At 33.2% G+C, this 23,752-nt stretch overlaps 3 protein-coding genes and 1 non-coding gene across 6 annotated transcripts; all 4 read left to right on the forward strand.

Annotated features, from left to right (window-relative positions):
* Nucleotides 1-2,928: 2,928 nt before the first annotated feature.
* Nucleotides 2,929-8,265, forward strand: LOC133673997 (selenium-binding protein 1-like). Of its 3 annotated transcripts, none has more exons than XM_062094969.1 (8): nt 2,929-3,028; nt 3,142-3,290; nt 4,282-4,477; nt 4,996-5,223; nt 5,483-5,714; nt 5,887-5,994; nt 6,117-6,389; nt 7,028-7,492. In XM_062094969.1, the coding sequence occupies exons 2-8, from the start codon at nt 3,158-3,160 to the stop codon at nt 7,307-7,309; spliced, it is 1,452 nt and encodes a 483-aa protein (XP_061950953.1). In that variant the 5' UTR covers nt 2,929-3,028; nt 3,142-3,157; the 3' UTR covers nt 7,310-7,492. The 3 variants fall into 3 exon arrangements, 2 of the variants coding, with proteins under 2 accessions (XP_061950953.1, XP_061950947.1); XR_009835103.1 differs by adding an exon at nt 8,171-8,265 and having other exon boundaries at nt 2,994-3,290; nt 7,028-7,361; XM_062094963.1 differs by having other exon boundaries at nt 2,994-3,290.
* On the forward strand, nt 8,092-8,466 carry LOC133671420 (protein RALF-like 32). The gene has a single exon (XM_062092218.1). It carries the CDS (start codon nt 8,092-8,094, stop codon nt 8,464-8,466), a length of 375 nt encoding a protein of 124 aa, XP_061948202.1.
* Nucleotides 8,467-11,077: 2,611 nt separating this feature from the next.
* Nucleotides 11,078-11,580, forward strand: LOC133681139 (protein RALF-like 32). The gene has a single exon (XM_062104317.1). It carries the CDS (start codon nt 11,146-11,148, stop codon nt 11,482-11,484), a length of 339 nt encoding a protein of 112 aa, XP_061960301.1. The 5' UTR covers nt 11,078-11,145; the 3' UTR covers nt 11,485-11,580.
* Nucleotides 11,581-23,579: 11,999 nt separating this feature from the next.
* On the forward strand, nt 23,580-23,651 carry TRNAP-UGG (transfer RNA proline (anticodon UGG)). Its single transcript has one exon. It is a non-coding gene; the product is annotated as a tRNA-Pro (tRNA).
* Nucleotides 23,652-23,752: the final 101 nt, after the last annotated feature.

Consider the following 23,752-nt stretch of genomic DNA (forward strand, 5'->3'; position numbering starts at 1 on the left):
TCAGGAGATCCCTCATAATGTTTTTGCTCGATCCGACGATCAAATTAAGAGTTATACTTGATAATTTAGATTTGGTTGGTAAGTGATTTTACACCAAAATCTGATTTTTCTTGTTTCATCCTTCCATGTATCTTATTAATTATTTTTAAATCCTCAAGATCATTTTCTTATTTCAAAATGTGTTATTTTATTTTTTCATTGTTTAGTTTATTTACAGGCTTATTACCGTTTCACAATATCGTTATTGGTTTTTAATCGAGGTTTACACTAACATTTTTTTCATGTCATTCTTTCTTTTTATCACCTATTTATCACATATGTAAATTTGTTTATTTATTTTTTGTTTATTTTATTTTCAGATTTTTTAAGGGTTTGCAATCGGTATTTCCATACACTAGTTTTCAATTATTTAGTCTGGGTTTGCATGCTAAATAAATTATAGAATTTTCACTCTTATCCATGACATTTCCTTCTTATTTTAATTTTTTTTTCAATCAAGTATTACGCTTTTTATTTCAAGTTTAGAATCTTATCATTTCCTTCGAGACTTTTATTACTTTCCTTGTGATAATATTATTTCCCTTACTAATACTTTCTTTACATACATAATCTTAAATTTTAAAAAAAATTACATATTTAATCATGAGGGTTTACATATTTGCTTTTATATATATAAATTGTTTTTTGACTAGGCAACCAATTTAATTTTGAAGGATGAAATCATAAAAAAAAATATCACTTTTAAAAACTTGCAAAAGAAAAAAAAATAGCAATATAAAAATAAGGATAAAATTTAATAGAAAAAAAACCTCATGGAGGATGAAATTATAAAAAAAAAACTAATAAAAGATCACAAACAAAACAAATAACAATAAAAAAATGATGATTGAATTTGAAAGATAAAAAAATAGAAGATGATTAAATTGAAAAATATTTGTAATTTTATAACTCGAACGTGTTTTAATTTATTTATTTTAAATGACTCGAGGCATAAACATCACCAGGAAAAAAATGTTGATATATGGAGAAAAATTAAGGGAAATGACAAGAAATTCAGGGTTAAAATATCATATAAAAGGCAAATAAAAAAACAAAGCCTAATCACTAATAATATAAATGTTGAATGATAAAACTAAAAAAACATTAACTTTAAAAAAGAGAAACGAACTCAAAAAACTAGGAGAACCATCTAAACCTTGGCAAAGGTCTCAAACTCACAACCAATTAAATCCTAGATCCGAGCCGAATCAATAAGCTCAATTCCTAACCAATTTAATATTGATTAGTCAAAGTAAATCCAACAAAAAGCAACAATTAAAAAAAAACCAAGAAAGTTCGGGTCATTATTAAAATAAGTGGAAAATTCTAGAGAAAAAATTAAATTAAAAAATTATATCAAATAAAATAAATAGCATTGAAAAGAATGAGAACAAAATTTAAAAGAAAAACCTAACAAAGAACGATAAACAAAAAGACCTAAGATAATTAGGTATTTTTTAAGACAAGCAAAAAATTCCACATAGAAAGCAAGCTAAAAAAAAAAAAACCCAATCTTCAATTGAATAAACACTATAGGATAAAATAGGGAAAAAATTAGCTTAGAAAAAGAAAAAAAACCAAGCAAATCTGGAAAAACATCCTAAACCTGGTCAAATCTTTAAAACTCGCAATCCATACAACCCTGGATCTAGGTTCAATCAAGAAGTTTATCATGAACCAATTTAAAAATAAAAATTTTAAAAACTTGTCAAAGCAAAAAAAATTGGAAATAAAAAAAATTGGGATTAAATTTGATAAGAAAAAAAAACCAAAAAAGGGTGAAATTGTAAAACAAAATCAATTAAAAAAATAATTTCAAATAAAACAATAAGAATTAAAAAAATAGGGACCAAATTTAAAAGATAAAAAAATTTAAGAGGGATGAAATTGAGAAGACATGCCAATTTTATAAATTATTCAAAATAAAAAATCATAATAAAAAGAAAATAGACCAAACATGAAAAATCAACAAATTAAAGGGCTATTCTTGAATTTTTAAGGGACCATTGCAAAAATCTAGACGGGAAGAGAGAGAAGAAGGGGGAAGAAATATTCGCTGATGCCAAACTGTTATGAATCTCAAAACACGTGCCGTCTCGTCGAGTTAGGAATGCCGAGACCTTTTAAATGCCACCTCAAAAGATGACATTTGATTTTCAGACAACCCCTCGTGTGCTGCCTGAACAAAGTAGGGTTGTCCACATGTTGACATGTGTACAATACACACCAACTATTTTTTTAAAAAAAATTATATTTAATAAATGTAATTTGCAAAAATGCTCATGAGTACTCTTGAAATTTACAATAAAAAACAATGTAAAATGATAAATAAAAAAAATTAGTCTTGGGTGAAAATTTGTTGGTTTTGTTTTTAAAAGCATCAAAGTAATTAAAATATTATAAAAAATTAAAAATACAAAAATATACTTCAATAATAAACATTAAGTTATTTTATTTTAAGGTTAAATACATACTTTTACTATATAAAATAATCAATTTTACCTTGTATAATTTGTAAAAAATAATTGTGTCATATTGAAAAAATCGTTTTACTCCCAGTAACTAGTTCAAAAGATTTTGCAAATGACAATAATAAACTTTCATATAAGAGACAATTTATTTTTGTTTATAATTGTGTTTAAATATGTTTTAAAAATATATTTAGCTTAAAAATATCATATTAAAATATTTTTAATATTTTTTAATTATTTTAAGATATTGATATTAAAAATAAAAAATATTTTAATATATTTTTAAACAAATATATTTTTGAAAAACATACTTCATTAAAATATAAAAAAACACTTCAATTAGGAAAAAAAAAAAAAAACTAGGTAAGGCGAACAGATGCATCCCCCCTGGACACATTCAACAAAGGTATCAATAGGAGGCTAAATTCAATTAAAAAAAAAAAATGGACTGCCACCTCAGTTTCAGCAAAAATAAATAGAAACAGCAACACGTTAGATGGGAGTTCTGTTCCTCTCAAGTAAGATTGCATGACTTAACTATTTTGTGTGATATTACAAAAAAAAAAAACACTATTTTGTGTTATAAACTTGAAACTTCTTGGTTCTTGCTGCTCACCGTCATCATCCACAGAGAGAAAGAGAGAGAGATGGCTACAGGGACAGAAGTGGTGAGTGCTCATGGACATGGATGCTGCAAGAAAGGACCAGGTTATGCTAGCCCACTTGAAGCCATGTCTGGTCCAAGAGAGTCCCTTATTTATGTCACTTGTGTTTACGCTGGTAATTGTTGTTGTTGTTAACTTTATTTATTTTTCTTTCCCATTATTTGTTTTAGTTGTGATCTTTTTGTGCTTGATTCTTTTTCTTTGGAGTTTCTTGAAGTTTCCTTCTTGATGGATGAGAGTGGTTTTCTTGGTTTCTTTTTCTGGGAAAATTTTGTTGTGGCTTCAGATCTTGATAAGCAGTGTATATCTTCAAACTGTCACCAAAATTTATGTTCTTTGTGATTTTTTTCCCCTTTAACTTTCTTGGATATGATCTCTGATCAAGTTAATTTATGGAGCTTTGTGCATATAATTGGTGAAACTTCAATTTTGGTGGGGTCAAAAGAATACTATTGTGAATCTTTCTTGTTCACAGTTGCTTTTGTTTATAGACAGAGAAAGTGAGCTATAGGGATACTGGGAATTTATTTGCCTTTTCATTTCGATCAAAGATTTCCTCCAGTACCTGGGATATGCTGGTCCATCATATGATGTAGAAATACATTTCCTCCAGGGAATGCTCTTCTGCTGCTGCTGCTTTTAAGGAAACATGATTATGGTTTTCGCCTTTTTTTGGACTTAAGTGTTTGGTCTAGGAAAGTAGTATCTCCTATTAATGAAAATGATTTTGTCTAGTGCATGCTTACAACATTTTCTTTACAAGAAATATAGGAACACTTTAATTCTATATGTTAATGGACTTTTATCTCTTCCTTTTGAAAACACCACATGTTTAGTTTTATACAGTAAACCTCAGATTTTAGCAGAATATTGTGAGATGTAAGCCTGTTCTTGATTTGCATGGCTTAACAACTTGATATTTACATTTAAATACTTGCTACAGTTTCTAATGTATGCCTCTTAAAGCTGCTTCCTTTATTGATGGATCAATTTTAAATGAATTAATGTTCCCGAGTTTTATCTTCACTCCTTAATATTATCATTTTTGACAAGCTCATGGAAAATAAGTGATGATAAGGAATTTAATTTTTTAAATATCTATACAGGAACGGGAATAGAGAAGCCTGATTATCTAGCCACAGTGGATGTAGATCCCAACTCACCTAATTATTCGAAAGTTATCCACAGGCTACCTATGCCAAACTTAGGAGATGAACTACATCATTCAGGGTGGAATTCTTGTAGCTCTTGTCATGGAGATCCATCAGCAGCCAGGCGTTATCTGATCCTTCCTTCATTGATGTAAGATACTGCAGTTTATTTTATATTTTCGAATTTTAATCTGGACAAGAAGAGAGTTGCATTGTAGAAAACTAGGAACTATGCACGTAGATTTTGGCATTGAACCAACAAACACAAGTACTAACATTGTTATTGGAGGATGCTTTCATGGTATAAAATCAAAACAAATATAAGAATTAATTCTTAGATTAAAAAATTAACCATGCTGTTTAAGAATTATCAAGCAAGAGTTGGGTCGTGAGCATTCATGAGTGCGTTGAAGTTCTTAAGATTTCATTTCAAAAAATGTCATGCAGTGGTACCAACTGAAATACTCCATTGTTTTTTTATACTCATTACTTGCCACTTGTATCTGAAAGCTGAAGCATGCTTTGAAATCCATGACTTTGAATCAGTTCTTTGAATATCAAGTTTCCTTTTTATTCCAGTCAGATATCTCTGCCATCTAAAGATCATCAATCATTTAACTTTTTAAACCAAACACTCAATAAGTTTCTTATGCTATCTATTTCCAACAGATCTGGTCGCATATATGCAATTGACACACTAAAAGATCCAAGGGCTCCCTCATTGCATAAAGTTGTTGAGCCTGCGGATATTGTAAATAAGACAGGATTAGCTTATCCACACACATCCCATTGCCTTGCTTCTGGAGATATCATGGTATCATGCCTTGGAGATAAAGATGGAAACGCAGAGGGAAATGGATTTCTTCTACTTGATTCAGAATTCAACGTAAAGGGGAGGTATTTGTCCATGCCCCTAACCTAAGCAGCTTCCTCTTTAACTCTTTCGCTTTGGTTAACGCATATGTTTGGTTTGATTCACTTAATTCACTCTACTGGTACTAAATAACTAAAAAAATGTTTTCCAGACACTTGAAATTGGGTTGATTATGTATCAACTTTACCTTTAGTGTTCTTGAAAGTGTGCTGAGATGCAAATTTCACTGAAGAGTATGAAAAATGTGATTTGTAACCTTTAAATCATCTTCATGATCATTAGGTGGGAGAAACCAGGGCACAGTCCGACATTTGGTTATGATTTCTGGTACCAACCTCGACACAACACCATGATTAGCTCCTCATGGGGAGCTCCTGCAGCCTTCACTAAAGGCTTCAATCCGCAACATGTTTCAGATGGTCTTTATGGGAGGCATTTGCATGTCTACAGTTGGCCTAATGGTGAACTGAAACAGACATTAGATCTTGGCAGTACTGGACTCTTGCCCTTGGAGGTGATTTCTTTAGATCAATATGTTGATTACTATGATTTAGATATGGGCAACGTTTCTTTGCTTATGATGCATGCACAAACTCACTTTTGTTTATATATTGTCATCATTGCTGCAAGGCATCGTGACTCTTCAAATAAAATCTCTGATATATCCCTGTTTGACTGATTTGCAGATAAGGTTCCTTCACAATCCTTCTAAAGATACAGGGTTTGTTGGATGTGCCTTAACAAGTAACATGGTACGATTTTTCAAGACCCCTGATGAATCATGGAGCCATGAGGTATGCAAATGGTAGATAAGATGCTTGTTTTCCTTGTGGATAGCATTACTGTTTGTTGGATAATGTCATTCTAAAATGACTCCATTGCCAAAATACTTGGCGATCCCCATTTGTCTTTTCAGTTGGCAATATCAGTGAAACCATTGAAGGTGCAAAACTGGATTCTTCCAGAAATGCCAGGGCTTATAACTGATTTTCTCTTATCTCTTGACGATCGGTTTCTATATTTTGTCAACTGGCTGCATGGAGATGTCAGACAGTACAACATTGAGGACCCCAAAAATCCTGTCCTGAAAGGACAAGTCTGGGTTGGGGGGCTCATCCAAAAAGGAAGCCCAGTAGTTGCTGAGGGTGAAGATGGAAAAACCTGGCAGTATGATGTTCCAGAAATCCAGGTTAGTATGATCATTGTAAAAATCTAAAGTACTAACCTATATCTAAATTGTCTACTAAAAATTCTTAACTGCTTTACTATTATTTTTATATTTCTGTTGACAATACTGTAATGTTGGATTCTAGTTTAAATGCATGTTAATCTGATTATCCTTCCATACTAGAATGCATTTGGCCCATCCCTCACGTGTCACACAGCCTTTCGAATACTTTCCACACCAAGAGCTCATGCCAGATATGCGCATTTGCCAGGAAGCAAATAGTTATATCATCTGGTATGGAAACTTTAGAACCAGCAAAGGCTGATATGCCTTTTAGGCATACTTTCTTGTCAAAGAGAAGGAACTGCTACGTTTCTGGACATCATGACACACCAAGCCTCCAACTACCGTGTTCATGCATTGATGATGCTACATTTTTCCACTGGACCAATTGTGCAGTGGGAGTTAATTAATTGGGAATTTGGAATGAAAAACAAAATTTTTTCTCTCAATTTGTCGTGTATGATTCTGTCTCATAAAAACACTTATGGAATAATGTTTTAGTTTTGGATATCTTCCCTAGAGCTTATTTATGTCTCTGCCAAAGACCTTAACTTGCATTGTGGTACAGATTGATAAACTTCATAATTTCTGTTTAGGGACATCGATTGAGAGGAGGGCCTCAAATGATTCAACTGAGTCTAGACGGGAAGCGGCTTTATGTCACCAACTCACTTTTCAGTACTTGGGATCGTCAGTTTTATCCAGAAGTCGTGGAGAAAGGATCTCATATGTTACAGATAGATGTTGACACTGAGAAAGGTGGTCTTGAAATAAATCCAAACTATTTTGTAGACTTTGCATCTGAACCTGATGGACCTTCCCTAGCGCATGAGATGAGATACCCAGGAGGTGACTGCACATCAGATATATGGATCTAAGCATCCTGAATGGTTTGGCAGTGAGGGGTTACCTGAGAACAGACCTTAGGAGGTAATAATATCAATGTGTAAATTGCAATGGCATGTTGTGGCACTTACTCTTTGATGGATGTGTAACTTCGTTCCTTTTAATGCTTTAATCCATCGTTTAATATCAAATGATAATTGCAGTTTCATAATCAACATGAATCTCATTGGTATTTCTGCCCTTGGCTACTGGCCTCCATCTGCTGTGCCCCTCAATATCGTCTAATAGAACTGTCAATCATTCCTCAGAAAACGGGTTCCATTTTATCTGCTAAGATTGTAAGCAATTCGTTGATTATATACATGACCAATTAAACAGAAATCATAATTTCCATGGCCTTAGAACTTCATAATTTTCACATATTTGAGAGATTGAAATCCTGAAAATAATTTATTGATGATAAAGTTAGGAAATCAAGAATATTTTGATTTCCTGCAAGATTGCACCACTTGCCTACTTGCTAGCATGTGGCTTCAAATCTTCCTTGGCAGATTTCTTGAGTAAAATTATGTTGTTTTCTTTCTTTTATCAAAGTCAAGACTGAAGACATAAGTATCTGTAGGGATTTGAGACAAAACAAAAGAAAGATGACAGAAAGTTATTGGTGGGATCAAAATGCTTTAGGTTCACGTGAATTTGATTATAAACAAGTAGCGAGTACACAATAATTGAAAAATGTCTTGATAGAGACAGCTGAACTAAGTAGCAACTAGATAAAATGGAAGCCTAGTGGAAGAGAACTTGCGATCAAGAAATGGAAACAAAGAGGAACAGATACATTTATTCCTTGCAACTTTTTCTAGCAGCCTTCTTATTAGTTCTAGTCCTTGTAGAACTGAGCTCCCAGTTTAGAGTTGCTGCTATGCAAGCAAGTACTGAACAAGTGCAATACAGTGGTTCCATGGTAGAGTGTAGTGATGAAATGGCAGAGGAAGAATTATCAATGGAGTCAGAGACAAGTCGAAGAATTGTTAGAGCTGTCAAATATATTACTCCTGGAGTTTTGAGGTCCGACTCAGCATTCTGTGGCAAGGTTAAGAGAGGCGAACCCTATCAAGGCAGCTGCCTGCCTCCACCATCAAACAATTACAACAGAGGGTGCAACAAGTACTACAAGTGCAGGTCATGATTAGTATTGTATAGTTTGTGATAACGTGGAGGGTAATTTCCTCTTCAGGAACTTTAATTTCTCAATAATTGCGTGTCATTAAGTTCTATTTTTATGTTCTCAATAATTGCAATCAAAAGAAAATTGATTCGCAGGACTGGATTCCTATGCATCATCACACCACTGTTGAAATCAAATGCATTTTGTTCAACTTTTGCAATCATTGCCAGTGATAAAACTGCATCATTTTTAATTATTTTTTTCCAATTCTCCTGTCCAAGGATATGATCTCTAGTGCTTACTCAATAAATATTATCTGTTTGAGCCGGTCAGGCATGGATTGATGGTGGTTCGTACAGGAGTATACATTCTCCGACGACTCCACCTGGAAAATGACAGCCATTTACGTCAGCAATGAGTCTAACCTGGACCATTACTTCTTGAATACTCTCCTGTTGGTCTTCGACACACACAAGCTGATCTTAGGCCTGTTAGGGAATGTAGTTGTGGTTATTTTTTAAAGTATTTTTTATACTGAATTGTATTAAAATGATTTTTTTTTTATTTTTAAAAAATTATTTTTGAAATCAACACATCAAAACGATTCAAAACATATAAAAAAAATTAATTTTTAGCAAAAACAATTCATTTTTTTGGAAACGCGGGTTGGTTCGCGTTTCCAAACGCTCCCTTAAATAGGCTTTAAACCACTAAATTTGGTGGGGTAATTTTGGTTGCCCTGATTCACGGTTTTGGTGAGGTTTTTATTTTAAAAACCTTTAGGATAGTTTTTAAAATTGATTGTTTTTCCTGCTTTTATCTTCTTTTATTATATTTACATCTTAGATTTTATCTTCATTTTTTTATTGTTTTTTTTATTTGCCTTGACAAATTCTTTAAATTGATATATATTTTTTTAATTTCATCCTTTAATATTAAATTGAACTTCTTGATTGATATCAGGTCTAGGATTTATGAGGTTACAAATTTGAAAATTTAACTTATTTTTAAAAGATTTGTCATTAAGCATTTGATTTGATTAAATATTGAGTTTCATAATTTATTTATTTTGTTTTATATTGGATTTCTCACTGATTTTAAAAATTACCCGGGTTATTCTGGTTCTTTTTATTCGTTGTTCTTTGTTAGATTTATCTTTTTTTTAAAAAAATTAATTAAATTAAATTGATTGTTTAATATATTTTTTATAAAAAAAATATTGTATAGTATGTCACCATCTCCATTTTATTTTTTACTTTTTTAAAAAGGTTAAACAAAAATAGTCGGTCTGCGGCATAGCACAAGGAAATATTTCATTTTCCTTTTCTTTTTTAAGCTCATTTTTTTTTTAATTTTATCATTTGATTTATTTGAAGATTGAGATCCATAAATTTTTTTTCGCTTTCTATAGGATTTTTTACTAATTTTATAAATAAACCAGGTTATCTCGAGTCTTTTTATTTTTCATTCTTTGCTAATTTCTTTAATCATATTCTTAAATTAACCCGATTTAATTGATTCAGCCAGGTTAATGATTGGAATCTCAGATTTTCTTTTCTTCTTTTAATACATTGGCATCACCTAAGCATCTTTTATTTTTTATGTTAGAACCAATTTGGTCCAGGTCGCCGCATAGCACGGGCCGTAAATTTAGGTCCGCTCGAGTTATTTTTTTGGATCTTTTTCTTAATTGATTTTTTTTTATTTTTAGACCTCGAATATTTGGTTATTAGAATTGAACTTCTTAATTTATTTGGATTTCAATTCTATATAGTTATTACAGGTTCATACCCTAGATCATGAGTTAAATATGACTTCTTAATTTTTTTTTAAATGTACCGTCTAATATGTCACCGCGGCAATATTTTAAAAATATTTAATTTATTATATATTAAATTCTTAACGTTCTAACATCTTGATGATTTTTAAATATGACTTCTTTACGTTTTATCATAATATTTGTGTTCATCTCTAATCTTAGAGTAGATCGTTGCTATTGGCTTCTTACCATAATCATAACAACGAATTCTTCCTATAAATGCTTGGGTTGATTGAATTTTCTATATTAGATAATTCTTGATTATCATGTAAAAGTGAGATAAAATCAGTTTGTTTAGTTATATGTCTAATAAAAAAAATCATTTTAGGGTCTTGTATTTAAGAATTAAAAGGGTCCAATTTAGGCCCATTAAAAAACCCAATTAAAAACCCATTAAATTCCTTGTTTGTTAAAAGAAAAAAAAAAACATATCAAACCAAACTAAAACAATTCGAGTTGAATTAATTTTTAATTTAATTCTGATTAAATTTTTCAAAAATTAAAAATTCATTTCAGATGGGTTTTTAGTGCAAACTGAACCGAAACCAGTTTTGAACGCCCCTAAATATAAGCACACTTGACTTCCACTAAGTAAATGTGAAACCAAAATAAGTTCAGATATCTAAATTCAATGACATAGTAAAATATGCATACCAAGTTGAAACTAACACTTGAAAAAATCGAAAAAATGCGACACCATCATAGCTAGGTTTGGTGAAGTGCGGTCCCTCATTCCTTCTGCATATCCCTAATGCGTCCTCCACTAACTAGCTTTACAGGAAGGAAAATTATCCCCATTTCAATCCATCACCCTATATTTAAGTGCTTGGAACTGCAAACGAAGACAAGCACTAACACCAGACCAAAAAAAAACAAAAAAAATGGAACGGAAGTGCTTCCCACATTTCTGTTTCCTTCTGGTGATCTTGAGCCTTGTAATATTGCAGCTCGGCGACAAGGTGGCGTCGAAAACGAATGGATGCAATGGTTCAATAGCAGAATGCGATGAAGAATACGAGTTCTTGATGCCATCTCATGTTAGTAAAAGGTATCTTGAAGAGAAGAGGAAGTATATATCACCTGGTGCTTTAAAGCCAGACCAGCCAGTTTGTAATGAAGGCGCTAGTGGTCAGTCTTATAGTAGCAGTTGTCTTCCACCTCCATCTAATTCTCCTTCTCGCGGTTGTTCCAAGTACTATCGTTGCAGGTCTGATGATTGATGATCCAAAGCTTTTGTTTTCCTTTTCGTTTTTGTTTGATCTATCATAAAGTTTAATGAAAAATTTAGAATCTATTTAAGATCCAATTAAACTTCATGTTTATATTGTTCATTGGGGCAAGAGTACTAGTTAAATGCAACAACTTCCAGTTCTTAGAAAACAAGAAAGATGGCTCTTGATATATTTAATTAAATTTAGGCTATCGGGATTTATCTCTTGTGGCACAACACTAGAATAGCTGTGGGCTCATTTTCAAAGCCCATATCCAACATCTTAACACCCTGCTTAGATGCTAGGGCGCGCCCGGGTGCTGGGTGAACGCCTAACTTTTTTTTTGGGTCCAAACGATGTTCTCGAGTCTAGTTTCAAGGGGTATGATTGGTCCTCTTGAACCCTTGCCTCCCTTGTGAGCCCAAAACTTTTTTGAAAATTTTTTCGAGACTCTATGCAGGTCCTTTAATATTTTACACTGCTTTAATATATATTATTTTGAATAAAAAATAACTTAAAATGTCATAAGAGTTGAATTAGTTTTTAGATCCTTCTCTTCATAAAAAAAAAAAATCTCATGGGTTATAAATATATCATGAATCTTTCAAACTCAAGATTCACAATCTCTTTATAAAATTATTAACTTAAGCATTAGAGAGTCTTCACGTCCATCAAAGATGATTTTTTACATGTATTGTTACCAATCATATTAACTCACTAGACATCACCTGCTACCAGCTATCAATCACCTGATCTTTTTATATCAAGTTATCAAATACCTTGGATAAAAAAAATAGATCAAATTACTTGAATAGATTAATCAATTTTTGAATACATTAATCATATTTCTAAACATCTTGTATTCTGATACTATCATTTGAGTTCAAAATGAAAATAAAAAAATTAGATTGTGTGTCTTCTTCATTTTGAACCCAGAGGATAGGGTGAAACATAATCTATAGTTCAAATTTCACCTGTTTCATAGATATTGTGTTGTGAACTATACATTATATACTTCCTGATGATGAATGGAACACCTTTGCTGTAAGCTTATATGAGTGTTGTATACACAAGCTAGTGATACCCTGAGTTGAATGTCGACGAGATTTATGAAAATTTTCCTTCTTGTTTCTTAGACTTCCAGAGGAAGGCTGATTTTTAATATTGCTATACCATTGACAAAAACAAAAGTACATATATGTAACGGAATTTTAGTTTGGTATTAACAATTTTTTTTTATATTTTTTTCTCTTTCTCCACCTTGATTCTCACGACAAGCTTTCTAATTTTTCAAAGCAACTTTTTAATTTAATTTTCTTCAAATTTAATCCATGTTTTTTTAATTAATATTTGTTTTATATAGGATAATTTATAAAATTGAAATTATTTTTTGATTTCATCCTTCTTCAATTTCTTCATCTATTATATTTAATTTTTATTTTTTTAATTGTTATTTTTTTATTTTTTTATCATTTTTCTTGATTTATGTTGTTTTTCACTTTCATCCCTCATTACTTTATTTAATTTAGTTTTATATCAGATTTTGTTCTTATTAATTTTATTACAAAAGGCTACTATGAGCAGAAAGGGACTATTTGGCTCGATCGAGCAACACCTACACCTTCTCGCGTAACGACTTCTTTGTTTTCTTAATTTTAGATGATTGAAATTTTTTCTTTGTGATTTTTGTTGGTTTGCCTTTTATGGAGTAATATGGTCTCATGATTCAGATTACAAGTTTTAAATATTAGCCTGATTTAACTTCAGTCTTGTTTTAGGTTCTTTTTTTATTTATTTTTTCTAATTTTATCATTCAACATTAGATTAATAGGTCTTCAGCTTCATGATTTTTTATGTTATTTTTTTATGGGGTTATCTCGATCTCATATCTAGGATCGCAAGTTAATCAAGTTAACCCAAGTTGACTTAGGGTTTTTGTTCAATATATTTTTAATTTTTTTTTCAATTTCACCTTTTATTATTTAGTTTTCATGGGACTTGATCTCCATTTTTTATTTATTTTCTTTTGCACGGGTTGTTTTGACTAAAGTCGGGTTTTTTGTTATTTTTTTTAAATTGATTTTTTTCAACCTGTCATTGAACTTTTTATTTGTTAGTAATTGAAATTCAAATTTTATTTTATTTTTCTCTTTACGAGGTTATTTTATTTTTATTTAAATTTTACTTTGTTATAAAATAAAATAGATGAATTTTTTTAGTAATAAAAAACATATTTTTTAATATTGACACGCGTTCTTTTCTTTATTAGTCATTATTGTTTTTTTATATATAATTATATTATTGAATTAACCAATCATATTTAACCTATTCAAATCAATAATACGGGTCCTAATTTTTCTCTTTTAAAAGCACTGAATATTATTTTATATTAGAAGAAATTTAACCTGATGCATCACGTAGCATATATAGGCCACCAGTACAGTGTTTTAGCTGTTATCTATACTGAGTGCTATTATAATTCTTTGTTTTGTAATGGAGCTTTATGTTTATTTCAAGAATGTATTTTTATGTATAAATATTCGATATAAATTAAGCAAAATGATTTATGTACATACATTAAAATCTTGTTTTTTTTTTAAAAAAAAATAAAAACTATATAAATATTATTCATTGATGGAAACAGAGAAATACGTTAATTAACACGAACAGTTAAGCTAGCTTGGAGACAATAGCCTTTGGATGCTTGCATAGAAGCACAAAAGAAAGTGGAATTGAGGATTTTGGTGGTTCCAATGAGCATTTTGGAGGCCATAAATAGAGGTAACTACAATGAAACAATAAGGCTAACCAGCTCTGGCATTGGATCTAGATTTGGAATGCTTCTTCTTCTTCTTCTTCTTCTTCTTTTTTTTTTAATAACCCGGGATATCCCAGCTAGTTTACATGCATTCCGACTAATACCCGGATCCTCTGAACACCCTGGAAGTCCAATGAACAGGTAAGGTACCGCGAAAGTAACAAACATACATAAAAAAAAATCAAATCCAAGTGGAGAGAAAGGAAACAAACTCATGCGCCCGCTAGGCCATTACCTCAAGTGCATTTGGAATACTTCTTGATTTGATAAGAGTGGGGACATTGAAACAAGGGATAACACTGATATAAAACTCACACCCACAGTAAGACCGGTTAATTTAATATCTAAATTAGTTCATGTAACTTAAGCTCTGTCTTATACCAACTTCAAATCAGATTTTAAAACAATATTCTAAAATTAATATTCTTGACCATTTTATTTTATTTATTTATTTTTACATAGATACATCTATAGCTAATACTAGAACCCTTTGCAAGCAATTCTAGCAAACTAAGGCCAATTTATGGTACAGTCTAACTGTTATTATTTATACACTATTAGGTGTTTTGTGCTACACTACGGATTTATCTATTTTTTTTATCATATAAAAAAAAACAATAACGATGAAAGTATTTTTTTTTTAAAAAAAAAAGTCTAAGATGAGTTGAATAAGGTTAATAAATTCAATTAATTTAATAACATGATTGGAAAATAAGATATCAACAACAAATAAAAATGTAAAAGATGAATGTTTTTCAATATTATAAAAATATATTTGTAAAATATTCATGAAATATCTCAATAATCTTATTTGTACAATATTTATAAGACATCTCAGCTTTGATTTTTTAAACCAGAAAGGAAAAAGTTCAGGAGATGCTTATGTTTTTAAATGAGTAAGAGAAATTCAATAACCTGGTTAAATCTTGATTAATTTAATAATATGAAAAAAAAATATGAGGCAATAACAAAAAAAAACTAAAAAACAATGTTGAATGAAAAAAAAAACATACAAAATTTTTTTTAATCCCTATTAACTTTTTAAATTGCATGAATAAAATAAAAAAAAATATTATGTAAGGTTTCACATATTAAAAATATTATAATAAATCAATTTAAAAAAATAAAAACAAATTCAATCTATATAAAAAGACTAAAAACAAAAAACTTATAGATGAATTCTATCAACCTCTTTAAAAATTAAACACACCCTCTATCATAAAAAAAATTTGCAATAAAAAAGGTTAAATAAGCGGAAAAAAATCATAGAGAAGGGATGTTAATTAAATGATATATCAAAAAAAATATTTTAAAAAATTCATATAAAATAGGACATCAATTAAAAAAATCATTTTTTTAAGAAAAGAATTCGATTAGACACTATTGGGCCTCGTAAGCTGTCCAGTGCCTGACCCATGAAGCTACGGCTCACAAGCGGGCCTTTTATTTTTTTAAGTTTAATAGGGTTGATGTAGATGACGCATCATCCGCTGAGCCCAGAATCTGGCCACTGGTGTGGCAAAAAAAAACAGGGGGTTTTTTTACCTGAAAATTTATTTTCAACCTATTTTTATTCCAAAACACCTAGAAAACACTCAAAGAACCTTATTAAACCAATTTATAGCCTCTAAACACATAAAAAAATCAGTCCAAAATCTAAAATCAAACTGAAACCCAAAATTCTTCCCGTGTCCATATTATTTTTCTTATGTGTTTTCAAGGTAAAAAAACACATAATCGTAACCTCATCACGACTGTGAGGTGCGTGTTCGTAGCCATCACACAGAGGAGCCATAACCATGAGTTTTTCCCTCTCTCCTTATTTCCTTTCTCTCTTTGTAGAAATCGTTTGTCCATTACAAAAAAAAAAAAAACAAGGAAGTCCGGCTATTTGTTTGTTAAGTTAAATTAAACCATCATTTTTTTTATTGCAATGTATTTAGTCTTGAATCATTTATTAAGTAAATTTTTTTTTCCAATTTTATTCCTTGGCACTTCATTTTTATATTAGATTGGTTATTATTGTTTTAATTACAATAATTTGATCTTGAATTATTTATTAAGTTAATTGTTTTTCAATTTCATCCATTTATACTTGATTTTTATACTAGATTTATTCCTCATTCTTTTAATTATGATGTATTTGGTCTTGAATCCTTTATTGAATTAATTTGTCTTTGAAATTTATCCCTTGACATTTTATTTTTATATCAAATATGGTTCTCGTTTTTTTTATCGTTATTTTTAGTTGTTCTTATCCATTTCTTAATTAAAATTGTTTTCAATTTCATCCCTTATGATTTGATTTTATTTTCTTTTTGTGTCTAATTTGGTTCTCTTTCCTTTCAAGTCTATATTTTCTAAACCATTTCTTTTTTTAATTTATTGTTTTCAAGTTTATCCTAATTATTTTGGTTAGTTGGGAATTTTACATTGTTATTTTTCGGGTTCGTTTTTTATGTTGTAATTCAGCCTCATGATCTATGTCATAAATTCTAAAGGTCGAATCGGGTTAGCTATAGTCATTTTTAATTATTTTCTTAATGATTTCATCCATTATTATTAAGTTCGTTGGAAATTGGTATTTGTTTTTCTTAGATTCGTTTGTGAATTTGATTTTTCTTTTAAATTTTTCCCTTCAAATCAATATTTGATAATATTTAAGGCTTGGTCCTTAATGTTTTGATTTATTTAGTCTTTTATCAAATTTTAATTTATTTTTAATTCATCTTTAGATCCATAATATTGATTTTTTATTTTTTTTTAAGATTCGATCTTCATTCTCTTGATTTTTATTTTGGATTCATTTGTTAATTTGATTTTTTTTTTTCAATTTTACCCTTCAATTCAAAAAATTTATTTATCCTCTCAAATGTTTTTTCAAATGAGGTCCTTATTCTCTTAATTGATATTTTTATCCTTCATTTATTTATTTATTTATTTCAACATTCAACATTTTATTTATTGAAATTTGGTCTTCTTGGTTTTTCCTATTGTTTCTAAGTCTTATCCAAAAGTCAATCTAGGACAATTATCAAGTCACAGGTCAAGTGGGTTGACTTAAGTGAACCCAAGTCGACTAAATCTTTTGTTTTATAAAAAAGTCAAAATGATACCATTTTGAAAGAAAAAAAAGAAAATAGTCAATAGATTTTGACTCTATTTTGACTGGGTTTTTCCCGGGTTAACTGAAACATGGTTCAACCTGGATTTTTTGTCATCTTACACTTGATCGATTCTCCCCCATTTTTTTTTAAAACTCAGTCCGGTCTAAGCTAAAGGTCACCTGAGTCACGGGTCAACCAGTAAGGTCGAGCCAAGTTTGAAAATAGTTGCTTTCTAGATGCGATGTTTCCAATTTAGTCACTACCTTAGGTCATGAGTTTGAAAAATTAACATGAGCTGACGTTGTTTTCTTTTTCGATTACATCCTTTAAAGTTGTTCATTTTAAAAAAAGAATTTTGTTATTTTCTTCAGTTTTCTTTTCAGTTAGGTTATCCCTATCTCATGATCTAGGTGGGAGGTTTATCCAAGTGGCCCAAGTTTTTTTTATGTTGTTCTTTATCCTTTTTTTTTATTTTGTCCTTTAAAAATTGATTCTTTTTAAAATTAAACTTTTTTTTGTTTTGTCTCATATTGGGTTATCATGTCCACATGATCCTACTCGCGGGTTTTGACAATCTCACTTTATTTTACTAGTGCTTTGTTTTTTAATACTTTTTTTTTCATTTTTTTTCCGAATTTTATCCTTTTATATTTTTATTAATGGGGATTGAAGATCATTATTTTTTTTTATTTCTCTTTCTATTCTATGATGTCGAGCCGTGAATTTGTTCTTCGTTCCTTAAAATACAATGAAAACACTTGATGGGTACCAAGACTAACTCTAATCCACGAAAGCCCCAAGCTAAGGATGTCATCAGCAGGAAAACAGTGGCCTCTTCTAACAGTATGTTGTTGGGAATTCCGACCGGTGATGTACTGATAGTTGCTCATAGGAGGCTTAACACACTGACACAATATTTTACGTGGTTCGGCAAATCCGCCTACATCCACGGGAGAGGTTCATTTTATTAGATATAGAGATACATGGAGGAGGAGGATTACATCCACTCTAACTCAACTCTCAGCTCACTTTGGTGCTCTTGCAGCTGCTGCAATGGCAGCAAGGCTGCTGCCATTGCAGCTCACTCTTCCTCTCTATTCTTACGTTCACTTCACTCTCTCAACCCTCTCAATTTTGCTCTTACATAATGCCTCTATTTATAGGCATTTCATGGTAGCTCTTCTTGCTTTGTTGTCAACATTGGTGGCTGTCAAACTCCAGCTCATTCAACAATGGTGGCTGCCAATAGTCAATGGTTGGTGCCAACCATTTGCTGCACATGCAATGGCAACCAACCTAACAATCATCCCCTTTGTCATTCATGTGGGGCAACTGTCCTCTTGCTTCTTCAGCACAAGCTTGCATCTTGCAGCTCTTCTAAGCTTACCATTCTGAGAGCGTCTCCGGCCAAGTTTACAGGTACTCGCCAAACCTTTCATTCATCAGAGTCACCAAAGCACACCTTTTCTCACACAAAAGGATCACTACAACCAGATGGTCTGCCACTTCACATCTGAAGAGTGTTAACGCTTGTCTCTAGAACACAACATTCCCCTTCGAGCGTATCAACCATGCTCGGTCCGGAATGATTCATCAAGCCTTACACCAAGGCTTATAACACCCCCTCAAACGGAAATTTCTTTTTCCAAGTGCGACAGTCATTATCTGAGTATCTCAATATGATCACGAGCTCACCACTCTTCCAAGAGTCTACTCATCCAGAAGTTGCGCTTGCCCTCTGTTCCACCCTAGGAACCACGCCTTACTTCTCCTTGAGTCTCTCGCTCTTAGTCGTAAGAGTCCAGGTAGCTCTCCACCTTTAACCATGGGGGCAGCCCATTAAAGGTTGATTCATATCTGTCTTCATACTCTGAGTATTACAATGCCATTACCGAGCTCACCACCTTGACAAGAGTCAACTCGTTCCCGGAACCTGCGCATGCCCTTCTGCTTCTTCATAGCAGCCGCGTCTTAGTGCTCCACAAGTCACACACTTATTGTCCAAGGCAAATGTCTTCTAGCTCATTGATCTTTAGCATGGGGGTAATATCCATGAAAGTCAATCCTGCATCTGTCTCCATACTCATCATAGCCACTTCATTGGCTATAGACCTGTCCACTCATATCTAGCCATCACATTGGCTCTGAGGCGTTCTAAACTGGGCTCATAACGTGGCCCACACACCTTCTCCTTAGGTGTCTCTGCTCGTCGTCATGCGACGGTCTGAAATAGGGTTCCTATCATGGCCCTCACACCTTCTCTAAGGTGTCTTCGTCTGTTGTCATGAGGCGGTTTGAACTGGGGCTTCTATCACGGCCCTCACACACCTTCCATCTAAGGTGTCTTCACCTTTCATAGGTGGTCGCATCCTCCTTCAGCTGAGATGCTTCAAAGTGGCTCCAGAATTCTCTACCACCATGTGCACTATGGGAGAGATAGCTGCCACTAACTTGCGGTATACTCCTCGCAATCCTCCACCTTGATTTCTATGTTTGGAGCTTCTATGCCTTTCTGCTTGACAGCTCCACCTACACCAACTCTCTCTGGTGTCTTCACCTTTCATCATAGGCGGTCGCCTTTTATCACAGGCGTGTGCACCCCTTTAATTAAGTACCTCTGCAACAGCTCTCTTTCCATCCTTGCATGCATTGGAAAGGTCTTCGCATGTTGTCTTCATCAAGAGCATAAGAGACTTTCTGTTGTACAAACTTTAACAGTCTCTGCTCTGAGCTTCATCTGGGAACTCTTCTTCTCCTTGCACCTGTTGTCTCATTACACTACCTCGTTGGATCCTATGGGTACTCCAGCACAACTCCGTGTGCACTCGTGCAATTTCTATTCTCCAGGTTTCTCCCTATTCCTTGCTTATGTTTGATAGCAACTCATCCTGTCACAACATCTGTCCAAGTCAAAATAGGGTGCCAATCTTTATCCCCTTGCTGTATTTCTCTTCCATTATTAGGGTCTTCATCAATTCTCCCTCAAGAAATCACAGTCACCGAATCTAACTTCATTGGAGAAATCACCACTTCATCAGATCCTTGAACATACGGAACCCAACTATTCCTTTGTGTCGTCGTCTTGCTAGTCTTCAACCGTTTCATTACAAACTACTATATATACGAAAATAGTACCGTATGGATAATCCTTCCACTAAGCAAGTTCCCAGGAAAGATTGGAGGGGTCACACTGGTCCCGCTTAAAACCCAATCTCCTAGACATAACTTCTTAGGCCATATCTATCCATCGTACTGTCTTTCCGTATATACAACCATTTGCTAGCTTTGTCCCAGCTTTCCTTTACAAGTGATCTGGAATATACTGGTTTAACACATGATTTCTCAACATCTGGCGAGACTACTAGTTCCTAGATTCGTCAAGATTGGTCTTCGTCAATTTCCACTCTTCGCCTCAAATTATCCACATGATCGGGTGTCTAAAGTGTCCCAATTTTGCCTTCCCTCAAGGCAATTAAAATTCTCCCCACTTAGCAGTTTAGCACATGTAATTGGGTAAACATGTGCACCTTCTTCTTCTTCCCTTCAACGACCACCATGATGACCTTCAGATGCCTCCTGATCGGGCAATCTCTCTTTAATAATTCACCACCACCAATTTTGATCTCAAATCTCAACGATCGAACCGTACCATTGCATCCAGAACGATCAAATTAGCTAGAAACAAGTTTGAAATCGTCCAAATCGCATTTCAGACGGCTAAGATTTGATCAAAACAATTCTGGCCTGATCAACGGCTCAGATTCAATCTCAGATCCGGTTGCACGTAGGATCAGCTACACTGGATCCTGTCCCTCGGCTCGCGGCTCGGCTCGGCTCGGCTGGTGACGTGGCAGGTGGGTCCCACTTTGCTGACGTGGCTGCTGATTGGTCGCTGACATGGCATGCTGACTGTGCATGCTGATGTCATAATTACGTCATGCTGACATCATCCTCATCCGGGTGAAGAAGACGCGTGTGACGCGCGGCGCGCGTCTGTGCGCGTGGGCAGTGTCCTCGCCGGCTCGTGCGGCGGATCCCGACGTCTGATTTCGACGCGGTTTTCAACAGTGGCTTCGTCTCTTCCTCCTCTACACAGTGGTATGGTCAAAACACAATTTTGACAACTTTCATTTTTGAGCAAAAATCAAACACCCCTTTAAACCATGTGCTCTGATACCAATTGTTGGGAATTCCGACCGGTGATGTACTGATAGTTGCTCATAGGAGGCTTAGCACACTGACACAATATTTTACGTGGTTCTGCAAATCCGCCTACATCCACGGGAGAGGTTCATTTTATTAGATATAGAGATACATGGAGGAGGAGGATTACATCCACTCTAACTCAACTCTCAGCTCACTTTGGTGCTCTTGCAGCTCACTCTTCCTCTCTATTCTTACGTTCACTTCACTCTCTCAACCCTCTCAATTTTGCTCTCACATAATGCCTCTATTTATAGGTATTTCATGGTAGCTTTTCTTGCTTTGTTGTCAATATTGGTGGCTGCCAAACTCTAGCTCATTCAACAATGGTGGCTGCCAATAGTCAATGGTTGGTGCCAAACATGTGCTGCACATGTAATGGCAACCAACCTAACATATGTTTATGACAACATCTCTTAGACATGAATCTATGGCCCAGGATCAACCCTAGATTGGAATGGATTTCATAAACTGGCATAGCATTATCTCGATGTGCTTCAACCTAAATACTCAGCCAAAAAATTCAACATGCTCTAAAGATTCTGCACCGATAACATTTAATGCTTTAAGAAATTGTAGGAATAAACTACTACTTAGTCTAAAAAACCTAGATGGATGATAACAGATAAATTTATTCTCATATCCACATGATCATGGCATCTCGATTGTTTGTAAATTCAATAATCTTTGTATGTGGAATATTTTTAACACATTTATATGGATGCTTCATCGTGAATTCCACAACTAGATCATTTCCACCCCAAGAGAAAGAGGATCTTTTACCTCTAGCTATAAGGTCAAATCTGAGACCTCTAGGAACAATACTCAGGCTATCATTTTTTGAATAACAATCAGGCTATCATTTGGAGGAACAATGCCCTTATTAATCCTCCATGACAAGTTTTTCACTTTAAGAAGGATTAATAATTCCCAAATTTACTCCATTGGAAATCCTTGGGATCATAATGGTTTTGGATCCTTTTCGTTGAAGTTCTTCAAAAAATTATGTGAAAACCACTTCGAGCCAAGCACATAATTTGTTGCCATCCCATGCAAGGTGATCTACTATTCTTTTAAGACTCGAGTGGGATTCTAGCTCGCATCAAATGGTGTAACAAGTAGTTAAGTAAAGGAACATCTCATGCATGCAATATCCAATGCAACATAATATATATCTATTGCATTGCATGTAATTAACGAGAAAAAATTCATGAATGAATTGAAAGATATATATCTTATGGGATAAATGCAACACGAGAAGAAAAAACCATTTATTGATGAAACAGATAATCGATTGATGATCATCCTTTTATTAGCATGAAAGGTTTTAAAAGAAAGAATTTATACAAGGAGGCTGGCCTTGAGTTGGCATTGCCTTATTATTCCAAGCGCTAGCTTATAATATTATTCACTAGCTAGCTAGCTCCTGATCTCCCTAGCCTTCCCTGCATCGATTTTCTGCTTTGCAACCTCTTCCTGGAGCGACTGGATGGAGGCAATGGGGATTCTTTTCTGGGTCACAACGTGGAAGCCCTTCGTAACTTATGTATTTTGGTTCTTTTGTAATGGTATCTGCTACATCTCCTGCAACAAACGTAGTCATCAAGAGCATTAAAACACCAAAAGCCATCAATCCTTTGGACACTGACATTGTTAAATTATGATGAGAGCAGACAATACACAAATGCTGTTCTTTTAAGAATATTGATTCGGTGACAATAAAAAAGCAAGGTCTGGCATTTATATATAGCATATGCATGGAGTGCTTGCCATTTATGGCACAATTTCTTGCGGATACTAAAAATAGTTAGTTCTCTTTGCCTTTTCAGATACTGTTATCCCTGTCCCTGATATTATGGAGAATCGAACAATATGAGGCAAACTTTCCTTAACTATCACACAAATCAGTTTGACCAAATCGGCCATGTGATGAATATGTTAGTTTTATAAAATAAATATGAGCGAGTTAATAAAACGGGCATTTGGTCTAGTGGTATGATTCTCGCTTTGGGTGCGAGAGGTCCCGAATTCGATTCTCGGAATGCCCCCAGCTCTACGTTTTCCATTTTTATCCAAAAGGCAGTGAGGTTTTCGATATAGTTACCATCGCACGCTCGTTGAGAGTTTTGGCAAATTGCTATCTTTGGGT

Source organism: Populus nigra, chromosome 1 (genome assembly GCF_951802175.1).
Source record: "Populus nigra chromosome 1, ddPopNigr1.1, whole genome shotgun sequence".
Taxonomy (NCBI): Eukaryota; Viridiplantae; Streptophyta; class Magnoliopsida; order Malpighiales; family Salicaceae; genus Populus; species Populus nigra.

Excerpts from the sequence above, each read along its gene's own strand:
- LOC133681139 (XM_062104317.1), top strand. The coding sequence starts at position 11,146 with ATGGAACGGAAGTGCTTCCCACATTTCTGTTTCCTTCTGGTGATCTTG.
- LOC133673997 (XM_062094969.1), top strand. The coding sequence starts at position 3,158 with ATGGCTACAGGGACAGAAGTGGTGAGTGCTCATGGACATGGATGCTGC. Across the intron at positions 4,478-4,995 it reads CTGATCCTTCCTTCATTGAT|ATCTGGTCGCATATATGCAA; the intron begins GTAAGATACTGC and ends TATTTCCAACAG. Across the intron at positions 5,715-5,886 it reads CTGGACTCTTGCCCTTGGAG|ATAAGGTTCCTTCACAATCC; the intron begins GTGATTTCTTTA and ends ACTGATTTGCAG.
- LOC133671420 (XM_062092218.1), top strand. The coding sequence starts at position 8,092 with ATGGAAACAAAGAGGAACAGATACATTTATTCCTTGCAACTTTTTCTA.